The sequence below is a fragment of the Chlamydotis macqueenii genome, chromosome 2 (assembly GCF_036417535.1).
Source record: "Chlamydotis macqueenii isolate bChlMac1 chromosome 2, bChlMac1.mat, whole genome shotgun sequence".
NCBI classification, from domain to species: Eukaryota; Metazoa; Chordata; class Aves; order Otidiformes; family Otididae; genus Chlamydotis; species Chlamydotis macqueenii.
The window spans coordinates 95,307,170-95,325,266 of NC_141557.1; the positions used below are offsets into that span (position 1 = coordinate 95,307,170).

General features: G+C 42.0%; 2 protein-coding genes across 3 annotated transcripts; one reads left to right on the forward strand and one right to left on the reverse strand.

Moving 5' to 3' along the window:
* Window positions 1-2,666: 2,666 nt before the first annotated feature.
* Window positions 2,667-3,610, reverse strand: MRPL36 (mitochondrial ribosomal protein L36). The gene is made up of 2 exons (XM_086740477.1): window positions 3,536-3,610; window positions 2,667-3,414 (listed from the first exon to the last, which is right to left on the reverse strand). The coding sequence occupies exon 2, from the start codon at window positions 3,402-3,404 to the stop codon at window positions 3,081-3,083; it is 324 nt and encodes a 107-aa protein (XP_086596603.1). The 5' UTR covers window positions 3,405-3,414; window positions 3,536-3,610; the 3' UTR covers window positions 2,667-3,080.
* Window positions 3,611-3,655: 45 nt separating this feature from the next.
* On the forward strand, window positions 3,656-7,762 carry NDUFS6 (NADH:ubiquinone oxidoreductase subunit S6). 2 transcript variants are annotated; one of them, XM_086740475.1, is made up of 4 exons: window positions 3,663-3,839; window positions 4,641-4,694; window positions 6,863-6,985; window positions 7,616-7,762. In XM_086740475.1, exons 1-4 carry the CDS (start codon window positions 3,690-3,692, stop codon window positions 7,679-7,681), a joined length of 393 nt encoding a protein of 130 aa, XP_086596601.1. In that variant the 5' UTR covers window positions 3,663-3,689; the 3' UTR covers window positions 7,682-7,762. The 2 variants fall into 2 exon arrangements, with proteins under 2 accessions (XP_086596602.1, XP_086596601.1); XM_086740476.1 differs by lacking the exon at window positions 4,641-4,694 and having other exon boundaries at window positions 3,656-3,839.
* The last annotated feature ends 10,335 nt before the right edge of the window (window positions 7,763-18,097 follow it).

The following is an 18,097-nucleotide window of genomic DNA, read 5'->3' on the forward strand; positions in this document are numbered from 1 at the left end:
CTGAGACAAAGGCAAAATCACTCTTCCAAGATTATACAGCAAGTCAATAGCAGAGTACAATTCCAATTCAGAGCCTTCTAGTTTCTAATCCTATAATCCTCTTTCCAAAATCTATTAGCACGACCAAATATGCTGTTCCAGTGATGGCCGTGAATGCTCCATTATTTCAAACACTCTACCCTAGGTATCACAAACTGACTGTTTAGATGACAGCACATGAACAATTTACAGTCATATTAAACATTTGAATTGAAATTACTTCACATGGCTTTAGCTGTGAAACAATTTTTCCTAATTATAAGTTGCTGAAATAGGCTGCTGAGGCAGTATTATAGACAAACTTAAGACTTAGGCTAAAGGAGGAGATGAAAACACAGTAATTTGTGTCCCCCTCTGCTGTACAGTAATCCTGTCTCTAAATTTCACTGCCTGTTGCTGAGCGTAGACCATATTTAATGGACACCAGCCTGGCATAAGTAAATCTGTCCCCGAGTCCCACACATTACTGCATTCAAAGAGTCTGGCCAAAGATAGACTGCTGCTGCTAGCCCCGGTAACTCCTACTCACAGGTCTCTCTCTGCACCATCTCATGTTGCTCTTTGCAAGCGAGGCCTGGTTTGAGCCTCCCAGCGACCCAGCAGCACAGTTTGTCTTGTACCAGAGAGCTGCTCTTTTTTGCTGACAGAACCAAGGGGCTGGGTGAACTGTTTGGGAGTTAGTAAGACCAGCTGCCAATTATCTTTCCTGAAAAAAAAAAACAAACCACCCTGCAGACTCTTAATTCATCTGATGGCCAACTCATTCAATGCACAGCTCGGTCCTTGCATACTCCTCACCATCCTCCAGAAAAGTAGCTGGGCCTGGAAATCACTGGGTTTTCTGGACATACCTATACTATTTATCTCAGAGGTAGCTACGCTCACAAGGTATCACAGGGTTCACAGCATACAAACCTTTTCTTCTGCTGGAACAAAACACACAGCACACACCTAGAAACATGTACCATTAACTGCAATTGGAGAATTGGAGCTTTTAAAATCTTCAGCTCCTTAGACTGCTTAACTGGCAAAGCGTGTTGAAGGTATAAAACTTGCCCAATAAATTTCTCTGCTTATGTTTTATTTCCATGCACAAGATACAGGTATTTAGAAAGTAGTTGTTTTTACTTGTGCTTGCCTGAATTTCAACCAAACCTTTTGAAGTACAGCAATTTTTCTGCTACTTCAAGGCTCTTTGGTTTCGAGGAGGCTTTTATGTTTTGAATCAGTCCGTCTCTCTTTAATTAGGTGAAGCTAGCCATATCTCTTCCCCTTCATTGCCATGAGCTAGTTTGATGTACCCCTAAGATGGATGTGTACATTAACTAACCTGCTCCTCTCTCTCCAAACTCACATTTTCAGTGATCAGACAGATGAGTGAAAAGACAAACTGCCCAATGTATGGGAACCATTCCATAACTATTGCCTCTGGGTTGCCTAGCCACAGCTTTTCAGGCTTAGCTTCTCCCTGTCCACCAAGCATCTAGTAAAAAAAAAGATGCAATTATAAAAGTTACTGCAATTTTAAAGTTGTAGGATTGTAACTGGGCAGAAAAGTTCTTCAAGTCATCACACTATCCAATGTTACAGCAACCTCAAACACAGCGCTTAATGAATTTTACCTCTTCTAAGTGGGGACACACTCTCACAGTACTCTGGCAAACCTGCAGCAGTAACCTGATAGTTGCCCAGAAGCTTAGTTTGGTACCTTGTGTTGAGAACTTGCAGTTCACAGGAGGACTGAATACTCCTGCCTTAAGCATAGCAATATTCAGAAGCATGAGGAACACCTTTGGGATTGTAGCAATTTTGGCTGGCTAACTGTAATCCATGTGTAGCAGTCTATTAGAGTTTGTATTCAACAGTACGCTTGGCTATGTGACCTCCGAGGCATTACTGTTCCCAGTCATTCTGCCCACATCTCTATTAGGAAAGAGTTGTTTCAAGGGACACAGGAAAAGCTGTACAAAAAAATAAAAAATGGATCGTTTTAAAGCTCACGGATTTATGCTACTGAGTCAAAACCTTTGCAGAAATTTAAGGCAAATTGGTTGGAATCTGAAATTATTATTTTTATCTTCTTTACTGCAGACACCTACACAAAATGGTTTACAAACTCCACCAAAGGCAATGATTCCTAGGTATTGCCTTTTTATTTGGGTTAAGGTTCAGGAAACTGTAGACTAGCAGGTACACCAGAAACATTAGAGAGGACTTCTCCGAAGGAAGAGGACACTAAGAACGCTTCGGAATACACTATGAATGGTCAATGTATCATTAAAAGACCATCTTAGACACTAAAAGTGTTGATTACTTTACACTAATTAAAATACCACTATCTCCCCTCAAAATCCATAAAGATAAGCAGCAAAGGTTATTTATACTGGCACTACTGAAGCTACATGGGATTATGTCTGCTGCAACTCAATAGTTAAAAGAAATTTTTACCTCACCTCTGAGCCAAGCCAAAAGCTAGAACATGATCTTTCAATGTAACATAGTTAATATTATTTGCCATTTAAGAGCCCACCTGAGTTTGAAACTATTGGTTCTGTTGTCACAGCTTTCAACATCAAAGGGTTGTTTTAAGATTCATTGTATATTGTAATAATGCACAATCAGCAGCATTTATTTTCATTTTGCTTTAATTAAACACAAACACATCCCAGAGTCCGATGATTCAGCTTTGCCCCTACTAACTTAAAAGTAAGGTGAATTTAAGTAAGGCTTCACGGTTCAGATGACAAGAGGTCCTGAAAGTTGCGGCTTCCCATTTCAGTTCTCAGCATCCATGGTCTGAAGTTACAGCAAGGGCCGTCAAGAACTTCACTCGCTCTGCCTTAGCGTTAAGATGAAACATAGTCACCTACACCACTTGGCGATTTGTGTCCCCGGCAGTCAGCTCTCAGAACTCACGGGCCAGCCAGACAAGAGGCAGGGATGTAGAAAACAGGACTCGGGGCATGACACCGCCTTAATTTCTCTCCCCTCCGGGTCCCCGCAGCGGCGCTCCCCGCCGGGAGAGGCACCCGGCCGCCGGGCTACAGCTTCCGCTGCTTGTGCCGGGGGTTGGTCTTGCAGCAGACGTACAGCCGGCCCCGCCGCCGGACGATGAAGCAGTCCTTGCAGCGCCTCTTCAGCGAGGTTTTCGTCTTCAGCCCGGCCAGCAGCAGCGGCAGCAGCCCGGCCGGCGGCGGGACAGCCAGCAGGGAGCGGGGGGCGGCCGCTCCGCACCACGCAGGCGGGGCCCGGCTCACCGGGGCGGCCAGCGCCGCCGCCCGCCACCACGGGGCCAAGGAAGAGAAGGGCGAGCGGCCCAGCGGGCCAAGAGGCCCGGCGGCGGCCCTGGCCAGGAGGGACAACATGCTCCGCGCCCTGCGGGGACAGCGCACCGGTGAGGACACCCGCCCCGCTTCCCTCCTCTATCTGTCCCTTCCACCGCCGCTTCCACGCCGCCGACCGCCCCCAGCCCCAACAGAAAGCACCGTGCACTGACCGGTACCGCCGCTGCTCCCCTCTTTAGATGGCGGCGTACCGCTCACCCCCTCAGCGGGCCCCGCGCATGCGCACATGCCGCAGCCGGGGGGCCAGCGAGAGGCGGGGCAACAGCTGCGCCTGCGCCCGCCCCGGAGTCACGTGTCCGGCTCAAGATGGCGGCGCCCGGCGCGACCTTTCGCCGCCTGCTGCCGCTGAGCCGGCCGCTGCTGTCCCGCCCGGTGGCGGCTGCCGCTGCCGTTTCCGTTCGGTCCTATGGCGTGCGGGCCTCCGAGACCGGCGAGCTGGTGACGCACACGGGGCAGGTGAGCGCGCAGGGCCGCGGCGGGAGGAGGGCGACCGGGGGGGGTCAGAGCTGCCCCTCTGTTGCCCGCGGAGGGCGGCCGCGTCCGGGTCGCCGTGCCGGCGCCTGCGGGAAAATGCTGCCGGGGGTGCGAGCCGCACGCCGCTGTGGACCTGAATGCTCTTGGCTGATACATCCGCGCGGTTTCAGAAGCCAGACTGTTAATCAGGAGCAGGGTCATCAGCCGCGACCAAGCGCTGTGGCCTGCATGTGGTCAGCGTTTGACACGGCTGAAGAGTTGACAGGTAGGAGGTACCCCTGTGTCAGGGCTTCGTACCCCCATTTTACCTGTTCTTTAATGTAAAAATTGAGCGTGAGGATTAGGGAGGCTCCTGTAGCATCATGTGGAGATGTGAGAGAGGCACGGCTGGTTAAGGTGGGAAGGTTTTTCACTGTGGCTACTCCACTTGAACATAAGTAAGTATGAAATTTGAATTTCCTAGTTTAGTTCACCTTCCAGATGGCAGTGTGGGATCAAGGAACAGGATTATAAGTAATAAATCTTATGTTTCCCTCTGTGGTCAGAGCTAAGGCTTCTGTTTACTGGCCTCAACCCCCCTCCCCCCTTTTCTACTTTCCAACCTGAAATTTGTCTTCTTGTGTGAGAGAAACGGAAATTACTTTTTCTGTGCAGTATATACTTGTATGGCGATACTTGAAACTGAGGAAATAATTTAAACTATGTAGTCTTGACAGTGTTCCTTGTGTTCTTTGTTCATGGTTACTGCTTTTTAAATAAGATCAAGTTTATTTTATACTTTAGGTTTATGAAGACAAGGATTATAGAAGAGTTAGATTTGTTGGACGACAAAAGGAGGTAACTCATTCTACTTTTACTCATGGGAGAGAGAGTGGTTTGGGGGTTTTTTATACCTGATATTGATGTCCTCAACTTGGTTGTTATTATTAAAAAAAAAAAACCAAACCAACCAACCAAACCCCAAAATCATAACCAAACCCAACCAAACAAAAAAGACCCACTAAAACTAGACTGTCTTGGGTTTCAGTGGTTTTTTTTTCAGTAGGGTGAAAAGTCTTCTTTTAAGACAGCTTATAGGAGCTTCTGTGTACATCCCTACTTTTGGTAAATTTGGAAAATTCAAGACTTGCCGTACAGCTGGTAAGTGCTTACATGTAGGCTGTGGGAGTTGTAGGCATTTGAGCAGCCTAGAATGTGGCTGGCCTTCTGGGATGCAGGTGCTCATTGTTAGCTCATGTTGAGCTTTTCATGCACCAGCACACCTAAGTCCTTCTCCTCAGGGCTACTGACAATTCATTCTTTGCCCAGCCTAGTTTTGTGTTCGGAACCCGACCCAGGTGCAGATCCCTGCTCAGGACCCAACCCAGGTGCAGGACCTTGCACTTGGCCTGGTTGAACTTCAAGGTTGGCACGGGCCCACCTCTCCAGCCTGTCAAGATCCCTCTGGATGGCATCCCTCCCTTCCAGTGTGTTGATGGCACCACACAGCTTGGTGTCATTGGCAAACTTGCTGAGGGTGCACTCTATCCCACTGTCTGTGTCACTGATGAAGATGTTGAACAGGCCCAGTCCAAATACTGACCCCTGAGCAATGCCACTCGTGACCAGTCTCCATTTGGACACTGAGCTGTTGACTACAACTCTTCGAGTGCAGCCATCCAGCCAGTACCTTATCCACTGAGTGCTTCATCTGTGACATCCTTGTCTCTGCAGTTTAGGGAGAAGGATGTCATGTGGGACAGTGTCAAACACTTTGGACAAGTCCAGGTAGATTACATCAGTTGTTTGTCCCTTATCCACCAATGCTGTAACCCCATCATAGAAGGCCACCAAATTTATCAGGCATGATTTGCCCTCAGTGAAGCCATGTTGGCTGTCGCCAGTCACCTTGTTGTTTTCCGTGTGCCTTAACATAGTTTCCAGGAGGATCTGCTTTGTGATCTTGCCAGGCAGAGAGGTGAGACTGGTAAAGAAAATTCTGTTGTTGGCAAAACTGACTTTTCCAGTGCTGTACCAAACCCACAGATTTTGGTGAGACTTAATTAGGAGTTTGGCAAAAGAACCTAGGTGGTTGTATACTAGGACTGTATAAAAGTACTGTTGTAATTCTTAGCTAAGCGTCCATTAAATGAATCCCTATCTAATATTTTTCCCTAAGGATCACATGCTGGTATTGAAATGAAGATATTTATGAATGTTATACAGAGCAGTAGATAGCACCCTCTTTGGTGCATGTTATTTTATAATCTTGTGTGTATAACATCATCTTTGAAAAACCTGGCCTTTCCTGGAGCATGTTCAGCTGAGGGGTAGGGATGCTTGTGCGCTCGGAGCGGGTTGGAAGAGTCTGGTGTGGATGAGGGAGGAAAGCACCATGGCTGGGTGCTGTAGGTCCTGCTGAGGTGCAAGTTGATGTGTCACAGGCCTGTCCGGAGGTGGGTATGTTTGCCAGGCCACGTACATGTGCTCTAGGAAAAAGCCCTACCTGTCAGTGATGTGTGTATTCGGGAATTGTATATAAGATAGATTTACGGAGTGGCATAGTGATGTTTAGAGGTTTTTCTTTTTTCTAATGCTGAGCAGTTTGACTTTCTGACTGTGGTTATGCACCGTGTTCTTGTTATCCTGAGATTCCTGTGCAGTGATAGAATAAGGCGCGTGCTGAGAGGCTCTGAATTACCAGCAGTTGTTTTATCTGACTCCAGACCTTACTTGTCCTGCCATTATTTTTGAGTTTATCAGCAGCGAGTCTTTTGCAGTTTTTATCAGGCTGTTGCTAAAGCACAATACAGAGGCCCTGTCAATGAAATATCTTCTGTTCTTGGCTGCTTGTTCCTGCTCACCTCTCTGCTGAGGTCATGTTGTAAACCTGAGCAGTGACGTGGCCTGTGTATCCGGGGAAGGGGATTACTTTTGCTGAGTTTAACATACTTAGTTCACTCATCTGGCTTATAGCACACCCTAAGAATGGGGAGGGTATCTGAAACTTCCTTTTTCTCCCACAGGTGAACAAGAATTTTGCGATTGATTTGATAGCAGAGCAGCCTGTGAGTGAAGTTGAAAGCAGAGTGATATCATGCGATGGTGGTGGTGGAGCTTTGGGACATCCTAAAGTGTACATAAATTTGGTAATGTCTTTATTCTGCATATAGTGTGTTTTGCCTGTAAATTCTGGTTTGTAAGATCATCTACTTTTTGGCATGTTAGTTTAACAAAGTGAAAGGAGTAACCACACAAGATGCACATTTTATTTGGTGCCTAATATAAAATTAAGATTTCTACTTGGGAGAGTTAGAGGGTTTCCATTTGAAGTAACAGAATTTTTTTTTTTAATTTCATTTTGTTTGATAGGACAATAATTTTTTTGAAAAAATAAATTAACTGAAGTAATATGAACGAGCAGTGCCTTGAGAGCAAAAAATAGCCTACTTGCTGTGTTTTGGGACACTCTGATTATTTAAATGCCACTATGTAGACAGAGGATACATTTGCAATATTCTTAGGAATATGCAGTTTACTTTGAATCTTTCAAGTTCAAGGAAAAAAAGAGGAACAAAAAAACCCCAAACAAACCCCTCTCTCAGTCTTTGCGAACCTTAGTAGTTCTGAATATTGAATGTTTCTATCATGGTTAGAGAATCAGTGAAGAATAAATGTCTTATTATCCTCCTACTGACAGTAGTGATAGTAAATAAGAGCAAATCTGTAATTTCTACAAGTTTTATAAAGTGAAACTAGCAGCTGTTGTATTTTTGCAGGACAAAGATACAAAGACCGGAACATGTGGCTACTGTGGACTTCAGTTTAAACAGAAACATCACTGAAAGATCATCCCTGCATGCTTGCAGATTTCTGTTCAGATGTTAACATTTAACTATAAATAAACAATATATTTAGAAACTCAAGATTAGTGTTTTTGTTTATTTTAACTATGGGAAGTCCAGTCTGTACCTTTTTAAAACCTAGCTTGTCAAGTATTTGAGAGCTGAATGATATTAAAATATCTGCTTTATACTTAATTTGTTCATTATGAACAAATGTCCTGCCTTGTTTGGCAGACTTCTCACAGGCTTGGAAGTAGCCTTTGGCTACAGCATAGGTTTGGTTTGTACTGGGCAGATTTGTATTCTTTTCAACACTGAATTTGATGTAAATGTTTACCGGGGGATTAATTATCCAAGGTGTTTGTCTTTTGGCATTGTTTGACACTCTTAATTTGTTCATGGCCTAGTATCTATGGCTAGATTTATAAATGGCAGCACAAACATTTTATGATACTCAGCATTACAACACTTGCTCCTGGAAGCAACACTGTCATCTTGGAATTCAGGAACTACACTTGCTGCTTGTTTTAAAGAAACAGCCAGTGCCTTAGAATGGTAATTGGTGTGAGCTGGAGAACTACCTAAGCTGGCACACATGAAAGGTGAGGACAGAAGCATTTGTCCTCCAGCTGAGAGGATCAGAGTGTAAATGTCTAGTTCTGCTTGGGATTCACACCCTTAAAACTTCTTTAGGAACTGAGTCTTACCAGACGCAAAGTAGGGATTGCTCCATTACAGGTAGCAGCTTCTGCTCTTTTAATGGAGATAATCTGACAATGAGCATCCATCTATGTGAAACACTACCTAGGCCACGTGAGGCTGGCTGTAGGGCATCATCTACTTTCTTGCTTAATTTCAGTTATGTAGTGTTCATCATATACACGTGACTCAGGCAGGGTGTGTGTCTGCAGAAGGAGGGTCCAAGCTTTGGTCTTTGCTCCACAGAGCATTTTAATCTGCTGTTAGGAAGTGGCATGTTTTTTGAAACGCTGGTAATGGAACATGGTCCCAGGTAGTAATTGCTGTTTAGATTGCTTTATTTAAATTGATGTGGTGGTATCAAGTTGAACCAAGTTATGTGGGCCTTACAGCTTCCTTGTGTCAATTTATAGATTTTATAGTTGAATCAACACAATCAGTCTTAAGGCCAGGTCTGAACTATTCTGTCTGTAGAAGTTGCATGTTTAGAGGCTATCACTGCAATTACTCACATGTCTTCTTTTTATTCATTCCACCTGTAAGAGCTTAACCTTCCTTTCTGGCTCTTCTGATTCTTCCTCACTCCCTCTCTATTTCTCCTTTCCATTGCCTGCTGGTTTCAGTGCTCATCTTAATAGCGTTCAATTCATTCTTTGTAATGACCTAGATTTAGGAAGTAATACTGGAGTTATGCATTGTATATTCATTGTAAATTCACTGTACGTTCCTGAGCACTGACTTTTCTGTAAGCCCAGAGCCTGAGTGAGGTTAGATGGTAGTTACTATTGTAGTTTTGTAGTGTTACTGCAGTGGCCAAGTTCAAGAAGGCTTTAATGTATGCTGTGTTTTGAGTAGCAACTGAGTGTGTACAAAGACAGCAAAGGATTCTTTCATAAAACCCACTAACTTGCATTCACCTGTCTGGCCTTATACAAAGGATCTGTCAACTGAGCATAAATGTGGCATTATAAATGGTCTTCTGGTAAGTACATCTCCTGGTCTAAATATACAATAATTACTTGAACTTGTAGTGTCTGTCTTTAAGCATAAATCTGGTTGCTCTGTAGTCTGGCTCTGGACCAGTTTGTAGAGTGTCTTGGTTGGCACAGTTCTCTTATGATGTAATCATCTCTGCAAAGAGACCTGAAACAAGTAATCATATGTGGTCCTCTTCCTTGGGCCTTTGATTTTCTCATGAATAATACATCTACTTGTATCACTGCTGCTCATAATAAATTAACAATGTTTAAATTGGCACAGCGTCTGCTGAGGACCTAGACAAATCCCATCCCAATGGTCTCAACTATGGAGTGCTGTTCTTGGACATTCTCCCTAAAGTACTTGTGATATGTGAAGCTGTTGACATCAGTGAAACAAAGAAGGTCTCTACTTCGCTCTGGTGATCTTCATAGGAAAACTTCAGACTTCGCTGCTGCTTGTTTCCTATGTGCTAAATTTATATATCTAGTTGGGAATGGCTGTTTATATCAAGCCTTGCACTTGGAGCCACACCATCCACATACTTGTGGAAAGGCCAATCTTGATCTGCAGGAAAAAGAAGTGAGGGAAAGCAGAAGGTCTTACTGTGGTGATCACAAGCAGATATGTGTGAAATGGATCTATGAGGACAGGCTGAAACACATCAGTGTAAGAGCAAGGATAGGTTAAAACATTTAAGTATCAAATCAGCATTACAGTTCTCGGGCAACAAAATTGGGCTAGAAAGCAATATGGAATAAAACTTTCAGACTTAAATTCTATCAGTCACTATTTTGTTTTTTTATAGCTAATTCATCTCAGAGTGGAGCTATAATCCGCTCTTCCAGTTGCCAGAGTACAAACCATAGTTTACACTCAGTTGCTATGGAAATACAAAGTATTCTGCTTCTATGTGTAGCTTGTCTTAACTGTGTCTTGCCTTTACCTACTAAAACAAGATAGCCTCTTTTCTCTTTACTGCCACACATATTAAGCTTTCCTTGCTGAAAGTCACTATGTATTTAAACTTCCAAAACAAATAAGGACCATCCATCCTTTCCCCCATATTATTTGGTAGCTCTCTGACCTCTAATTAAAATTGACTAAAATGAGTTTACAAGGCAAGACCTGTTTGTTCACAAGAGCACAAAGCACTACTGTGAGTATGGCATAATATGCAAGTATTACACTGTTTTTAAAGCTTCTTTCAGTCGTATGGCATCTGATTGTGCTCTGGAAATTGCTCTTGTAAGAGGCTTCTCCGAATCAGCAAATAGCATCCCTATATTTCTTACTGACCTGCCAGTAATACTTGCACTTTTTACTTAATGCTGTTGCAAGTACCTGATAAAATAAAGCATACTGTAATAGCAATAGAAATATGTAGTTCTGTAATATCCACATTGTTGGCATTCTTTGGTGAGTACCCTGCTATTGGTTTATGAGGCAATTCAGTCTTTCTGTGGTGGCCTCCGAGTATATCACCCAAATGTGAAGCTGAGGATCCTTGAGGAGCACATCTGACAATTCAGTCTTGCCAATGGAACACATCAGGGAAAAATGACCCTGCATTCACCTTGTCATCATAAGGTTCATGGCGCAAATTATAATGTGTCTTCCTCTCCAGAGGTCCATCAGGACTTGTGTAACTAGGGAAAAATATCAGTTTCAGTTCTTGTAATCAGAGGCAATACAGTTGAGTAAAGAAAAAAAGGGGGGAATTAAAAACATAATATGTATAATTGCTGTAAATGTCACTCTGATGTGGATGGTCATCCTTTCACATGCTTTTATTTTTGTCAAGCATTGCCCAGTGTTAGTAGCCTGTGCAACAAGACATATGTTGAAGACCTTGGATGCCCAGTTAGTGACAGCTTTCACTCCAGGCTTCCCAGATCATAGAATCATTGAATGGTTTGGGTCGGAAGGGACCTTCAAGGGTCTTCTAGTCCAAGCCCCCTGCAAGGAGCAGGGACATGTCCAACCACATCAGGTTGCTCAGAGCCCCATCCAACCTGGCCTTGAATGTTTCCAGGGATGGGGCATCCACCACCTCTCTGGGCAACTTGTTCCAGTGCTTCACCACCCTCAGTGTAAAAATTGTTTTTCTTATATCAAGCCTCAATCTACCCTCTTTTAGTTTAAAACCATTACCCCTTGTCCTATCATAGAACGTTAGAATGGTTTGGGTTGGAAGGGACCTTTAAAGGTCATCTATCAGATCCCAAATAATTTTCTACTGACTGATTGCAGTGAGTGGTTGCAAGTGCAACATTATGATTATCCGTTTTTCCATGCACAAAGCAGCTTGTGGAGCTCAGATGTCTTTGAGATATGGTAAATTTAACTGACACTTACTGGAATTTATTTTTCTGCACATGAAAGTTATGCAGTTGTTATTGATTATTCCAGGTTTGCATTGCCTTCTGATCACTTGATGCTCATTTCACCATCCAAAATCCTCAGCATCCAGGTGTCAAAAATTGAGCTGACAAAGCAAAAATTCCCGTGTGGAAGAACAGACCATGGAAGTGCAACAGAGGAACCAGGAACGTAATCTGTGCAATATGAAAATAACGTGATGGAGTCCTGAGATCGTTGCCTTAAAGCACCTTTCTTTTTTTAAAGAGGCTGTTAGTTTCCCTTAGTATAAAACAAATACTGTGAGAATATGCGTAACTGCGCTTGTCCTTACATCTTCTGCTGATACAACATCCTGCGTTAGCAAGTGCTCCCCATCAGCCTGCTGTGCCCACATTTTTATTGACGTACTGGCAACTGTATGCCAGGACAAATGCTATCAACAGCAATTTCTAGTGGAGATGTCACTTTAGTGAGTGCTGGAATTCTAGCACAAAGTTCTTATCCCTAAGCACTGTAAGCAGTGTGAATCCAGTCATGAAATGAAAACAAATGTTAGAGAATTTGTAAAACTAGCTGCAGCTTTGTAGGTATTTTCCCACCTTTTTTTAATGTTTGGCTTTGGATGCATTTTCTCCTTTACACTTCTTAACTTTCTTCCTATTTTCGTTCTTGTCCTCTTCCATGTTTCTGTTGCTCCCCTCCCTCTCCAGTCCCTTTATTAAGGACCAGGTCTTTGACAAAGCAATGGTTACCTTATAAGAAAGCTGTCTCTTTGGAACAGCCTCGAATGCTTATCTCCTGCTTCCACAGAAGAGTGCCTAACTAAAAAGCCTGTTCTTTCTGAAACTGTAACTTGGTCTAAGGTATAAATTGAACTGAAAGAAGTAGGCAGGCATTTGGCTAGATTTTGTCTGAAGGTTTTGTGCATCAAGAAATCTAGACTGCTTTCACTACAGACATTAATGATTAAAATGAGATCTCTTTATTTTGGACTATTTACAAACATAGGAGAAAAATCTAAGAGACTTTATAGTATAGCAACCTGGTAAAATATTGCGTAAACTCTAGTAGTCTTCACTTATTACCTGCCTTAACAGCAGGTCATTTCTGATTGTGTTAACTTTGTCTAAATATTGAAATCACTGACTTTTGCTAGTATGGATAACTTTCAAAGATTTAAATCTGTTTTTTTTTTTTTTTTTTTTCTATGTGAAATATAAAGAAGAGGGGGAAATTAGCGTAGAAGCCTGCTGTAGTATATTTACTTGGGACAGAATGATTTATAATTTTTTTTTCCCAAAAGATATAGTTAGGAGCACACAGACACACATACAAATTAAAGATTTTTCTGGCCATATACATTCCTCTGTTAAACTTTGATTTGTTGTAAGAGAGAGTCAGTTTCAAGAGAACTTAGAGAAGTAGGGTGGTTCTTTGTTTCCAGGAATTGTTGATGAAGGGAAATGAGAAGATAGCATAAGATGCATCTTCTCTCTCCTCTCTAAATAGCATGCAATTGGTAGCAGAGCTATGATTTAGTACCTAATTAGACTTTTAGAGAAGTACCTCTTTGGACTGTGAAGTGCTCTTTGGAAGCATTTCCCCTTTACAAATGTGAAACCTGGTTCTTGGCCATCAGCTGCTGAAAGAAAATCTGAAATGTGTTTTAGATGATACTAAAAAATTGATTTCTAAACAAATTGGTGTAACAGCGACTGTAGCACAAACCCTCAAATGGTGATACAAAACAAGATTAGTAGCCTTAAGCACCTGTTCATTATCTGTAGGGAAGAAGGTAATGTTGTAGTCGATAATTCTTATGGGACTGATGTGTACTGCAGATTTCATGTTAACAGTCCTAAATCTTAACCTCATCAAATTATATCCTGAACTCTGACTTGAAACAGTAAGGCCAGTGACTTTCTTTTAATGCCTTTTAGTAAATAAGTTTGAGGTTGTGGTGTGTAGGGGTTTTTGTTTGTTTGTTTTTCCCAGAGTTTCACATGGGTAGCGAGACTGTACAGAAAAATAAATTATTTGGAGCATATGAGCAAATATGGAAAGTATATCAGGTAGATGCTAAGGACAGACATCTTGGTTAACGTAAAGTTGCTTTCAGTTTATAGTTCTGAGACAGCAGAATGCTGTTATCGCTTTGTGTAGTGAAGGCATGTTGGAAGTACAGCAGTGGGACTGAACAGTGGTATCTGCCTAACCTAATTGTAACCCAGAGTGCCTGCGCATAAGGGAGGTTGGACACTGAAAGTTTGTCAGAAGGAAAAAGGTTTCCTTCCACAAACATATTCCGTGTGGCAAGGATTCCACTATTGTCCCCAACAGCCCAGGTCCTTCTGTGAGGGGAGGGGGCATGGGCAGATCCGAAATGAAGCATTGTAAGGGCTGAGGTTGGCAGAGGGATTGTTAGCAGTCGCCCTCTTCATCGGCTTGAGAGCTGCAAATCCCATCAGCTGTGGCCTCATACAGAGTGCTCTCGGGAGCAGCACATCTGAAGTGAGAACTGGACCTGCTCCAGGTTCAGTTTGTGCCAGCTCTGAGAAACAAGCTGAGGGGCTAATGTTTTAATGTACTATCTGCTAGTCACTTGTAACCATAAGGATTAGGAACAAGGCTATTGCTTGTCTACACGTGGAAGAAGATTCTTACCTAATATTTTTTATTTATTCATTGATTTATAAACTTTTTTGAGTTTATATTGATACTTGTTTCTTCCGCAGAGGTATGTTTCCGGAGGTTTAAAATACCTGGACTCAGTGCCTATGAATTGGATGTGGTGAAATCTGGTATTTTGAGATCCCGTAACAGAGTTTCCTAGATTTCTGGATGGGAGTTCAAGTTGTCTCTGTTTACTTTTGAGGAGGATGGGTTATTTGGGTTTTTTGGGAAGAGATGGTGAGGTATTTGAATTGAATGTTTTTATTCCTAGCAGCCCTTGGCAGAAGGATTACTGACGTATTTGTACACATGTATGTTGCAATGCAGTCCACAGTTGTGGTCTCCAGTTATGAACACTGGATGTCACACCTTTGGGTTTATTTTGCTTGGCTTATGCTCCTTCGTGACCTTCCTGTAACCAAAGCAAAGGAGAAGTGTAGGTCAGGAGAAAGAATGGGACTAAGGTACAGCTGGATCTTGCAATGATTTGGGGTCAGGACTTTGGAGACAGGGAAGGTTTCAAAGCCCTGTGGCTGCGAAGTAGCCCTGCAGGCCTGGGTCCTTAATCTCAGCAACAAATACTGGTAGCATAGCTAGAAATTATTGTGATTTGTTTGGGTGTAATAAAGCTGTGCCAGTAAAAAACACTGTTCAACTTATTCATAGAAGGCCTGGAAAAGGGGCTGGAAAGTGAGATGGCAAATCTTCCTTATCAGTTTATTTGAGATAGTAAAGAGAAAGTTATTCTGAAGAAATACCAAAGGAAATTTTTTGACTGACTGGGTAACACCCTCCCATTTCCCCAAGCAACTGAAATGTGGTGTAGATAAAAAAAAGTGTTGCATGCGAACTTAGTTTCATGCATAAAGTTACGTATCCGAGCTATTATCAAATATCTAAGCTGAATCGGACAGGAGTGAGATTCTGGGGTTATGTCATTTCCATATTGAAAAAGAAAATCAGCTCAAAGCTCAGTAGCAGACACAAAATCAAGTCTATATTAGGAATTGTTGTGACAGGAATAGAATGTGAAACAGAAAACAGTTACATTGCTGCCCCAACTAATTGTTTGCCTACACCTTGTATTTTCTCTACAATTCTGATCCTCCTATTTAAAAAAAAAAAAATAAAACAAATAAGACTAGAGGGCATTTAAGAATGGGAAAAAGCTTAGAGTACGGCAAACAAGATAAAGGTATGGATGATTTCTGTACAAGGAAGGATGGGTTGAATAGTCTGGGACTCTTTGAGTGTTTAGGGTTGTGATAGAGGTTTACAGAATTCTGAATGGTAGGGAAAAGGTGGGTTGACTGTTTTAAAGGCCAAATCACATGTATCTGTAAAAGCCAGAAAATAATGATGAGCTGATATTTTTGGGAGTATTTAGGTTAAAAAGAAAAGTTAAAAAAAAAAGAAAAGTTGGGTGTGCTATATGGAAATTTTACTTGTTGACTTAGAGCCAGGATTAAAGGAGGCCACATGGATTAAAAACTTATCCTTATGTTCAGAGGACAGCTAGTAGAGATATAAAATCAAGTAATACTTATATTTTAAAATTCTGAAAGAAAATGAAGACAATAAAAGCTAAACAAGATCGATAGTGAGCATAACTATGGCTGATAAGAAGCATGGAATTATATTAGAATCAGAAAAAGTCTTAACAGATGTATTGGTCTAATGTGAGAGGGATGTGGTGAAATTGTTAAGTGATGTAAAAAAATAAGAAAATTACAAGATGTATCTGTTGTGTTACATAATTGTATAATAGGAAGTCAATGAAATAATTTCCAGTAATAGACACTCAAGGGGTTGCTCTTTAGGAGCTGCTGAATTTAGAAAATTTTAAATTGGCCTGCCCAGGTAATTAGTTTCAACAAGGCTGTCCAATGAGCTTCCTGGATCATTAATGCTGTTTTTTATAATATTTTTTCGAAATACTGGAGAAAGAGGACAAAAAATGGCTAATGTGCCAAGATTCAAAGAGGGTAAAAGGCATGACCTGGATAATTACATGTCTGTCAGCCTGACATCACTTCTGGGCAAAATAATAAGGGACTTAATTAATAATGAATTAAAGAAGTGTTGTATAATTAGTGCCAATCAACATGAGTTATAGGAAAACCAAACCATGTCAAGCTAGCTTGATGTATTTTTGATGAAATTAGAAGTAGTGATTGATAAAGCTAAAGGTGTTAATGTAATATCCTCTGATTTCTGTGAAGATTAAACTTAGTAATAGTCCATATTTTGATTTGTAAATGAAAGTCTCGTGTAATCAACTAGCAACACTTCACATTTTTAACAAGCATTAAAGGATAGCTCGTTCTTAGGGTGAAAGTGTCAGTGTAAAATGAGACTCATCACTGAAAGGATGCATTCCTCTTGGACTCTTGATGGCATCCTTTCTCAGCCTTATGGCACTTAGCTTCTTATCAGTGTCCTAAAAATGCTGTAACAGCTACTGATGGTTTGCCGGGGATTGAAAGGTTGAAGCATTGTTAAGTAAGGAAGAGGATTCAGCAGTGATACCGTTTGCTGCCACATACCCAGCCAAAGCTGGCACAGAGCTGAGTGTGTTTCAGTGGAATGAACTGCACAGGAAAAATAACATGCTGCCCATATTTATTGAAAAAATGCTTTTCTATGAAGTGATAACTGTAACAGCCTGAGTTGTGTTTTATCCTGTGTGAACAGCAGCCTTAATGACTTCAGGTAATGGGAAACATTGACTATTACATTTGACTGAGGGAGTTTGTTGATCGTCAGATCACTATGAGTTTCCAGTTCAATTCTGTGTCTTAAATAACTTCTATGAACTTTGGAGGAATAAATGGAGATGTATTCAGTAGGTATATCTTTCTGAATTTGGCACAAGTGCATTTGTTACTTGAACTGTGTCCAACTGGAGGTCTGTGGTTCATTAATTAATATGGATAAATTAGAGAAAGTTCAGAGAAAGCTATGTCACTAATTACAAGAGTAGAAAATATGTTGTGTAGTGAAAGATCTAACAAGCTTCATCTTTGCACTTCCTCATAAATGAGGTTAAGGGATTACTTGATTAGGGTCTAGCAGCACAAATGCAAGGAACAAAACATTGATAATGGGCTCTTTAGTCTGGCTGAAAAGGATAAGATCTCGTGGCTGGGAACTGTAGACAAGCAGATTCAGACCAGGGGAAAGGAGGCTTCACAGTGAGTGTGATTTACCAAGGATTGCAGTGGATTCTGCAGCATTACTGATTCTATTTTTAAGGTTGGTATTTTTTGAAATGTGTGTCATAGAATCATAGAATCATAGAATGGTTAGGGTTGGAAGGGACCTTCAAAGGTCATCTAGTCCAACCCCCCTGCAAGGAGCAGGGACATCCCTGACTAGGTCAGGTTGCTCAGAGCCTCATCCAGCCTGGTCTTGAACGTTTCCAGGGATGGGGCCTCCACCACCTTTCTGGGCAACCTGTTCCAGTGTTCTATAACTCGCATTGTAAAAAAATTTTTTCCTAATTTCCAATCTAACTCTACCCCTCACTATTTTAAAACCATTACTCCTTGTCTTATTGCAACAGGCCCTACTAAACAGCCTCTCCCCATCTTTCTTGTAGGCCCCTTTGAGGTACTGGAAGACCACTATCAGGTCTCCCCGGAGCCTCCTGTTCTCCAGGCTGAACAGCCTGTTAATTGAAACAAGGCTGGAATCTGGAAG

Excerpts from the sequence above, each read along its gene's own strand:
- MRPL36 (XM_086740477.1), bottom strand. The coding sequence starts at position 3,404 with ATGTTGTCCCTCCTGGCCAGGGCCGCCGCCGGGCCTCTTGGCCCGCTG.
- NDUFS6 (XM_086740475.1), top strand. The coding sequence starts at position 3,690 with ATGGCGGCGCCCGGCGCGACCTTTCGCCGCCTGCTGCCGCTGAGCCGG. Across the intron at positions 4,695-6,862 it reads TTGTTGGACGACAAAAGGAG|GTGAACAAGAATTTTGCGAT; the intron begins GTAACTCATTCT and ends TTTCTCCCACAG. Across the intron at positions 6,986-7,615 it reads CTAAAGTGTACATAAATTTG|GACAAAGATACAAAGACCGG; the intron begins GTAATGTCTTTA and ends GTATTTTTGCAG.